This window comes from Verruconis gallopava (assembly GCF_000836295.1).
Source record: "Verruconis gallopava strain CBS 43764 unplaced genomic scaffold supercont1.80, whole genome shotgun sequence".
Classification (NCBI taxonomy): domain Eukaryota; kingdom Fungi; phylum Ascomycota; class Dothideomycetes; order Venturiales; family Sympoventuriaceae; genus Verruconis; species Verruconis gallopava.
The window spans coordinates 24,821-33,703 of record NW_015622216.1 but is presented as its reverse complement, the minus strand read 5'-3'; the positions used below and the strand labels follow the sequence as shown (position 1 = coordinate 33,703).

The window sequence follows — 8,883 nt, the reverse complement described above, 5'->3', positions numbered from 1 at the left end:
ATAGAGTCGTACGAAAGGCCAATACCACTTACTTATACTAGATGGGTATGGGAGCTATCATTCAGCTCAATTTGAGGAGTTTTGTAGGCAAAACTAGATTATTACAGCCTGTATGCCTGCCTATTCCTCTTATATCCTTTAGCTGTTAGATGTAGGCTGTTTCAGTCCATTAAAGGTGTCGTACGGCAAGCAAGTTGAAGGTAAGATGAGGCTTGGCATAATCATATTGATAAAGAGGAGTTCCTACAGCTATACTATCCGGCTCACGTATAAGCAATTACCGAGAAGAATATCTGAAATGGATTTGCTGCAACTGGTCTTATCCCATATAACTCAGATCGCGTTCTTTCAACCCTCAATCCAGTCGTACGAACGCCCAGCCCTGTTCCTACAGAGGAGTCAGTCTGGGAGTCAAAAACACGTCGTATGATGAAGGAGGTGAAGCGTCAAGCACAGCATATTCAAGAGCAGTGTCGGTGCCGTACAAATACCACTTATTCACTATCTGATTCTGCCTTTCAACAGCTATTAAAAGGCTTTGAGACTGTCATACATGAACGGGCTATACTGCAGGTTGAGAACGCCGTATTACACGTCGAAAACGCGCGTCAAAAACGTAAGCGAGCAGTGCGTCATACGAGGATTTAAACTAGCAATACTTTAACTGTAAATGAGGGTCAAAATAGAGTGTATGAATATTCGATAGAGGAGCAGATCTAAGTTGAAGTATAGCAAGGTGTTGGTCGTACGATAGATCCGTGGGCAAAAACGCGTGCTCTATCATGATGCAGCTTATGTGAATTACTTGAGTATACTGCCCGTACATGTACTAGACGTTAGATTTTAGCTTAGATATTTAATTAATATTTTCTAAATCTGGAGTTAGAACGGTGTGCGCAGCTGGTGTCCAACCCTACGAGTTTCGTGCCCGTGTCGACGGCCTGGACGCGGTGCGTTTTTCGCTGCGCGCTGGTCAAAAGGCCGGATCAGCTGGTAGAATCACGAGGACGACGACGACAATAACGTCGACCAGCATGATAAAAGTGAGCCGGTCGACGAGAGAACTCTCAAAGGGGAAGCGGGGAGAGCGTGAACACGTGAACAACGACATGCATGGCAGCCTGCTGCGGAGGCCGACAAAGTCAAACTTCGTCAGGGGGGACAAGGAACGCATTTGCGAACCGTTTTTACGATTTTAAAGCACTCGTCGTTGTCTACAGTCCCAACTCTTTTCTTGGCTAGAGCTCTAGAGCTTTTCGGCACGGTCTTTTTTAGTGACGTCGAGAGGGAGGGATTTTTAGTCGGGGGCGACCGCATCGAAAGGGCTGCGCAGTAAGACTAGTCCGCCTTGTGGGCTGGACGGACGGATCGGGGGCAATCGCTTTCATGGGGGTAACAAGCTGAGCCAGTGATTTCGAGCTCGCCTACGAGCGGTGCAGAAGTGGAGATAGAGTACAAGTGGAAACACGAATGGACGGAAGACAGAGAAGTCATGCTGCTGAGGGGAACTTCATTTGTTTTTATATGTATTTGGATTGTGATTTTAGATGCAAAACCCCTCCAAGTTTTCTCTACCGTGACAGAAACTCGTCTAGCGTCCCACATCCGCGTCTGCGACATCGAAATGACCGATCTTTCGCTTGAAAAACTTTGTGCACCTTGTGATTTGATGTGTTATAAGCTTTACGAGGCCTGCGCCTCCACTTCCGTTTCGCCGACAGACACATTGAACAGGTGCTCCATCTAACGCACGGTTCGCCATCTTTATTCCGAGTTTGGAGGATAGGCATGTCAGATGGATGGTCCGGATGGTCTGGCGTTTCGTGGCGAATTCGTTTACGCGTTGCCGTCAACGGCGGCCATGTAGGCTAATTCGCTCTACATGTTAGTATGGCATCCACACTGGGAAAGGTATAAGTGGCAAAACAACGTACCAAGAAGGTCGAGCACACGGCGAGAGTAGCCCCACTCGTTGTCGTACCAGGAAACGAGCTTGACGAAGTTCTTGTTGAGCGAGATACCGGCCTTGGCATCGAAGATGGAGGAGTGTGGGTCACCATTCATGTCCGAAGACACGACTTCGTCCTCGGTGTAGGCGAGGATGCCCTTAAGCTCGCCATCAGCTGCGGCCTTGATCGTCTCCTTGATCTCGTCATAGGTTGCGCCCTTCTCGATGCGACAAGTGAGGTCGACGACGGAGACATTGGAGGTGGGGACGCGCATCGACATGCCGGTCAGTTTACCATTGAGGTCTGGGATCACCTTTCCAACAGCCTTGGCAGCACCTGTGGACGAGGGGATGATGTTCTGCGCTGCCGTACGGCCACCGCGCCAGTCCTTAGCGGAAGGGCCGTCGACTGTCTTTTGCGTGGCGGTGTAGGAGTGAATGGTCGTCATAAGACCCTCGATGATGGTGTATTTGTCGTGAATGACCTTGGCAAGGGGAGCCAGGCAGTTGGTCGTGCACGACGCGTTAGACACAACGTCGATGGAGGGGTCGTAGGTCTTGTTGTTTACGCCCATCACGAACATAGGTGCGTCGGCCGAGGGGGCGGAGATGACGACCTTCTTGGCGCCACCCTTGAGATGGGCCTTGGCCTTCTCCGTGGTCGTGAATACACCAGTCGATTCAACAACGTAGTAGGCGCCAGTCTCGGACCACGGGATGGAGCCAGGGTCGCGCTCCTGGTAGAAGCGGATCTTCTTGCCGTTGACCGTCAGGTCATTCCCGGATACTGACACCTCGCCTTTGAAGCGGCCGTGGGTGGAGTCATACTTGAGCATGTAGACCTGTCGTAGCGCAGATTGTTAATCATGTTACTTTCTCCGCGTCTTCCTTTCTCCCGCCCGGCTGATTCTTATGGTTTGGGTGTGGGAAAGACGTACAGCGTATGTGGGGTCGATGAAGGGATCATTGACGGCAACAACGTCGATGTTGTCCTTCTCGACGCTGCAAAAACACGCAAACACTATGCGTTAGCTCCAACTCTCGCAAGCTCGATCAATGGGCGATAAAGCTCTTCGTAGGCCCCTCCCTTCTGAGCTGTGGTGGAGCTCTGAGCTGTCATAGGCAAAAAGGAGGGGCGAAGGCACTTTCAATTGTGGGTCAAAACAATAGCAGAAAAGAGGAAGCAACTTACGCATTGCGGAAGACAATTCTGCCAATACGACCGAAGCCGTTGATACCGATCTAGCATGTTTTCGTAAGCGGGTGAATTTTTGTTGAGGGAAAGTGGGAAGGGGGGGGGAGTTGTGGTGGTGGCGTGGTGTCTCGAGTTTTGCGTCGTGCCCCGCAGTGGGTTGAAGAAGCAGGGCGATAACGAGGAAGAAGGGCGAAGAGTGCGAAAATGCACACTGGCATCAAAAATCAGCCCACCTTGATGGCCATCTTGTTGGTTTCTGCGCAGTAGAACAATTGTCAGTTGAATTGCTCGGTGTGTTGAGTCGGATGTGGACGGAACGAATGGGAGGAAAGGAAGCATGGTGAGTGAAGAGACGGAGGGGAAATGGTGGCAGACCAGGAAAAGAACGCCAGCGTACCTTTTGAGGATGCGGGATTTAATTGACCAGAGATTTGTTGGAGTCTGTTGTTGATTGTGAGTGTACGAGCAGAGGAAAAAAAGGGAATGTGGACGAAGGGTGGGGTCTTATAAACTAAGCAAAGGCTTTGTTTGTTGGGGGAGAAAAGCAGAGAATAGAAAGCGCCTGCTATGACGACACGGCCAAGGACGAGCGACGATGAAGCAAGGGAGGAAGCGCTGGGCCTGGCAGTGGAGTGCAGACAAGCAAATAATAATCAAGAGCGAAGGCGATGGATGGATGAAGGACGTCTGAGTGCGTGCAAGCGTAAGCGTGCGCGAGCGGGGGCGTGGGCGTGAGCACGACGAGTACGAAGGGCGCGGACAACAGCGACGGAGCTGGAGTTGGCGGGGTTGAGCCTGAGCTGGACGGGCGAGGGGACGCCGAAACTGATGACGAGCCTGTGAACGCGTGCCCGAGTCTGCCGTTGCGACGCTTGGTTGGCCAGGCTGCGGCTGCGTAATTTCCAGTCTCCCTCCTCTCCCTCTTCTTGAGTTTTTCTTTTGTGCTTTCTTTCCCCGAGCGTGCGCCGTCTTCTTTTCGCTGACCGGGCGCGTGGCGGAACGACTTGTGCGTGCGCTGTGCTGAGCGCCGCTGAGCGTTGCTGAGCTTCCTTGCTACTGGTCCTCACTCCAGCGGCAGGCAGCGGCGGCGACGGCGGCGGCGTTGGGCCCGCGGTGGGGTACAATCAGGACCAGGAGAAAAAAGAAAGGTAAAAACCGCGCGCAGATTTGCTGCTGCTAGCCAACTCGCACTGACAAAAGAAATGGGCCACGTCGCGTGATGATGAGCGGATGCTTACCTCAGGCTACTGCTGGTGGGTGAACTCATGTACCGACGCTGATTCGGACGAGGCTTTCAGATGCAGATATCTGGAAGCCCGGACGTGCACGCTTCTTTTATCTGTCGATCGACGCTGGCTGGAAATGCGAGAGCAGGAAGTTTGTGGAAGCGGAGCTACCGCACAAACACTCTGTCGATGGAATGTTACGGACCGTGTTCGCCTTGTCGTGCTGAACCGACGTCCAAAGAGCGCTGTGTGCGCCGACTTAAAGCAGGCTGGCCCTCCTTTCCCCGGCAAAATGCACACCACGCTAAACGAAAGAGTGACATCTGCCTCTTAATCTTCCCGAGGACCGTTGCATTCGCCATGCCGTTCTTACTAGCCAGACCACCGTCGTGAAACTCGATATTCCGGAAACCTCCGTCAGCGAACTCATTTGCCTTGACATGCACCGGTTGACGTCGGTTCTGCTTCAGGCTCCCTGCTCCATATGCGTCTACTACGACTACTGCTGCTGTGCATCTACGTACAGAGTCGTCCTGACATTCCCGCCTAACAGCCGATTCCGCTCCTATGGCTTTCCCGCTAGCTAGTGCCGGCCCATATACACATGTGCAATGGTACCTCTCTGTACCTTAGTCTACTCGTCGTGTCCCTCCGTGTCTAACCACGCATTTGCGCCCACATTAACACAGCCATCGACATTTTGCTGTGTCACTATCTGCGGCTCTGCTATCAGAGTCTAGCGAAGAGAGCAGAAAAATAACCAAATTTACGACCTAGCCAAGCTACCATGCTGTGCGGCATTTGTTCGTCCCAACCTTTCTCAACTGCGCTGTGTTTAGACGGGATGAGATAATCGCCATCCAAACCTTTTTGCCAGCGTGTGACTCCAACCGTTGCGCTACCAGCCCAACGCTCTCGTCTTTGCAGCCGACGGCGTTGCAGCCCGCTCTCATGACCACGCAAAGCCTTCGTCTCCCTCCAAGCTCCAAGTTTGTCTGTTCCACAAGGCAACCCAATCGATAGATACATCTTGTGCGCGCATTTGTTAGGAGGGACGATTTGCGAATGCTTTATTTCTAATCCGTACTTTCAGCAATGAATCTACGAACGAGGCCTCGTTCGCTCGTCGTATCGAAGCTCCACAGACGACTGTCTTCTCGCCACGTCGAGCGCGTATAGAAGGGCCTGACAGGCCAGTTCCAACACAGGTTTCGAACTAAGTTGTAGAGCGCAGAACGAAACCGCCGGGCAGGAATCCCACGGCGCACCTAACAGGACGTTACGCCAGCAATACGTACATTGCAGGTAAGATTGCTGTATCTGACGCAGTAGCAGTAGCAACAGTGACAGCGACCAACTTAAGAAAGCTGTCATACTGACATAATCATCTCCCTTTCTCGAACAGTGACGCCAGAACCGCATTTGTAGCATGACGCCGTGGATTCACGAACAGAATCAAAAAGAAAAACAATATAAATAACTGCTATTGAACCCGCTATGTACCTCGCATGGTTAGAGAGTGAAGAAGAACGCCACTTTTCTCCCCTGGTGTTGAAATGAAGAGTAGTAGGAAGAAAAGAAAAGAAAAAAAAAAAAGAAAACACAGAGAGGTAGCGTGAAGCTCACGCGATACAAAAACTACATTAACATTCTCAGCCGTCGCTTTGACTTCGCTTGGGCGAATAGTGCGCGACAGAGTCCCGGGGGGGGGCGCGGCGGAAGGGAAATGGAAATGGGAGATCAACGCCCGAAGAGAGAATCGGTACGCAGGCACAGCGATGGTCAGAACAGAAAGAGGAGTCGGCCACTGGCCCGTCCGGTGTCGCCTTCGTCGTCTTTACGTGCGCTGTTCACGGTGGTTAGGGTTGGGTACGGTTCGGGAAGGTAGGATAGGGCAGAGCAGCGCAGAGCAGAGCGTGTACATGAATCGAGACGTCGCGCCAGACACGCAGGTTTGACGCTCGGCGATCATATTCAGGCTCGCGTGCTGGCACAAGCAAGATTTTCCTTTAGACCTGCACCATTGACGGCTCTCCCGCACTTCGCCCGTCCACACTGCGTCAAGTCGCCAGTCGCTCATAACCCGACGGGGCCTATAGCTTGGGCTGATTCAGCCGCGTTCTCATTGGCCGGTCGAGCTCTGGCCTCTTTTTGCGAACTTCCTCCAACGTCCGTTGGTCCATCGAACCACCAAAACCTCGACGCATCAATTGAAGCCCACACCCAACCCTCTCTGCGAGCTGCATCCACGCATTGCCCACCTCGTCGTTCGGTTCCCCTCTTCACGCTTCCAACTCTCCGCTCCCACAAGCACACAAGATGATGCGCACCGCCATTCTCAGAGCGGCGTCCACCTCGTCACGCCAGGTGCTCGCTGCTCGGACGTCACTGCCGGCCATTGCCAACTGCCAGCAGACCCGAAAGGCCCATGCCATCTCCAACCCGACGTTGGCAGACATTGAGAAGAGATGGGAGAGCATGCCGCCACAGGAGCAGGCCGACCTGTGGATGACCCTGAGGGATCGCATGAAGGCCGACTGGAAGGAGCTGACAATGCAGGAGAAAAAAGCAGGTACGTCCTCGAGGCGATGCCTGTCCATCCCCCATCTTCATTGAAAGGTCATGTGCATGCTCAATGGCATGGCACGCCTTTCAGCCTCGTGCTTGAGCATCGGACCCGATGTATCCGGCTTCGTGGAAGAGACACGCGCCAAGCGTTTTTTTCCCCCCAAACGAGCACGCACAAAGGCTCAGTCATGCAATTACACTCACACAATGAACGAGCCTACCACTAATGCTAGATGACAGCGTATTGGATTGCCTTCGGCCCGCACGGCCCTCGACGAGAAATCCCCCCTGGTGAGGGCCTCCGCATCATCCGAGGCCTCGTCCTGCTGCTCGGTCTCTCTGGCGCCCTGTTCTACGCTACGCGTCTCGCAGCCGGCCCACCACCAAAGACTATGAGCAAGGAGTGGCAGGAGAAGACAAACGAGTTCATGAAGGCACGTCTCCCCACCCGCTCGCTCCCTGTTCTTCATCTGTCCATGCGTATACTTGCACGATTGTACACGAATGCATGCTTTGATCATTCAGCTGATTTAGCTATCAATATGGACGGGATGGAGATGGTGATGAGATGATACGGATGGCTAACAACCTGAACAGAAGAACAAGATGGAGCCCATCACGGGTATTTCTTCCGAAGGCTATAAGGGCCCTGGCATGATTCAGTCGCCCTCAACGGGTCTGAAGTTTGAAGATGCCGAAGAGGACGACGAAGAGTAGACAAGCACACACACATCGACCGGACCCAGTGTAGCTAGTACAACAGCCATGTTTATTTTTAATAGCCCACTAATGTGTGTCTTGTGTGTTGAAGTGATGCTTCAGCAAGTCTTTCATTTTTCTTTGTCCTTTGTCGCATCTTTTCTGTGTCCTATACGCAAAAAGCTTGGAGAGAAGGCGATGGAAGAGAAAGGAGATGAAGATGGAAGGAGAAGCGGGGAAGGGATGTGGGAAATTGTATTTGCCAGCCTCTTTGTACAAAGCATTCCACATCGATAGGTCCAAAATATGGCAAATTGGACCGGGTTTTTGTTGTTGCTTCCTCATTTTGCTGCCTCGATTTCCCCCAGCCTTTGCATCTCTTAGATCGATCCTACACCTGTTCTACCCGTGGTAGAGAACAAAATTTCTCCGGATCGGGCTTCGATTGCGCCTCTATTTTCCTCCCTACCAGCTCTGCCACGTCCGTACAGGCTTGTTAGCGCGCCGGTTTTAGAGACGAGGTGCAAGCTTGCTGACGAAGCTGCCTTGGCGCCGACGTAGGCTTCGCATGTTGAGAAGAAGGCTTTTGGAAGCGCTGGCACAGTCCAAAGAGGCGTCCGTTTGGTCTGATCTCTTGCACTTCGCTTCGGGAGGCGCAAGGCTGACTATTTGCTCCTTGCTTTCGAGAATCTGTCTCGCGTGCAACCTCCTTGGCCGTGTCATCTGAACGCTGCCCAAAGGTTGCGACCCATCCGTGTCGCAAGCCTGGCTACATTTGGGCAACGTCCCACGTCACTTACGCAGCCGATCTGCGTCTGGATCCCGTCTCTGCTTGCTTTGTTTCCGCACAACGGATGACCAATGGAGGTGAGACAATACCGGGGGCTTTTTTTTTTGCGGACTACGTGTTGTATCAATCGGCTCTCGCCGGGAGAATGCACAGACGAACGGCCTGGACGTAATATGTTTGATCGGACAGTACGGCATCAGGCTAAACGCCCTGCTCCTCACTCGTGACTCGCATTGCCGGGCACGAAGGTCCAGCCGGTCAGTCAAGATCCAATCATGTATGGCATGATTTTGTTGCCTTGCTGTGGATTCGCTCATAATCAAGTAAAATCAGGTAGACGATCCTTCCAAGTCGAACTGGAGCACCTGGAAACGCGGACCCCACGCCCGAACTGTTCGACTTGAGCGTTTCATTTTTTTTCTTCCGGCCCTGTCCTTTGAAAGAACAGATCAGCCAA

The 8,883-nt window shown here is 52.6% G+C and overlaps 3 protein-coding genes across 4 annotated transcripts; 1 reads left to right on the top strand and 2 right to left on the bottom strand.

The window, feature by feature from the left end:
- Positions 1-1,382: 1,382 nt before the first annotated feature.
- PV09_09558 lies at positions 1,383-4,658 on the bottom strand. Of its 2 annotated transcripts, XM_016363634.1 has the most exons (7): positions 4,382-4,658; positions 3,541-3,584; positions 3,377-3,399; positions 3,141-3,190; positions 2,887-2,950; positions 1,935-2,790; positions 1,383-1,868 (listed from the first exon to the last, which is right to left on the bottom strand). In XM_016363634.1, exons 1-7 carry the CDS (start codon positions 4,408-4,410, stop codon positions 1,837-1,839), a joined length of 1,098 nt encoding a protein of 365 aa, XP_016208547.1. In that variant the 5' UTR covers positions 4,411-4,658; the 3' UTR covers positions 1,383-1,836. The 2 variants fall into 2 exon arrangements, with proteins under 2 accessions (XP_016208547.1, XP_016208548.1); XM_016363635.1 differs by having other exon boundaries at positions 3,541-4,404.
- A 42-nt stretch (positions 4,659-4,700) lies between these two features.
- PV09_09557 (uncharacterized protein) lies at positions 4,701-5,959 on the bottom strand. Its single transcript, XM_016363633.1, has 2 exons — positions 5,457-5,959; positions 4,701-5,398 (listed from the first exon to the last, which is right to left on the bottom strand). The coding sequence occupies exon 1, from the start codon at positions 5,798-5,800 to the stop codon at positions 5,471-5,473; it is 330 nt and encodes a 109-aa protein (XP_016208546.1). The 5' UTR covers positions 5,801-5,959; the 3' UTR covers positions 4,701-5,398; positions 5,457-5,470.
- On the top strand, positions 5,949-8,073 carry PV09_09556 (uncharacterized protein). The gene is made up of 4 exons (XM_016363632.1): positions 5,949-5,979; positions 6,026-6,941; positions 7,178-7,371; positions 7,535-8,073. The coding sequence occupies exons 2-4, from the start codon at positions 6,689-6,691 to the stop codon at positions 7,652-7,654; spliced, it is 567 nt and encodes a 188-aa protein (XP_016208545.1). The 5' UTR covers positions 5,949-5,979; positions 6,026-6,688; the 3' UTR covers positions 7,655-8,073.
- Positions 8,074-8,883: the final 810 nt, after the last annotated feature.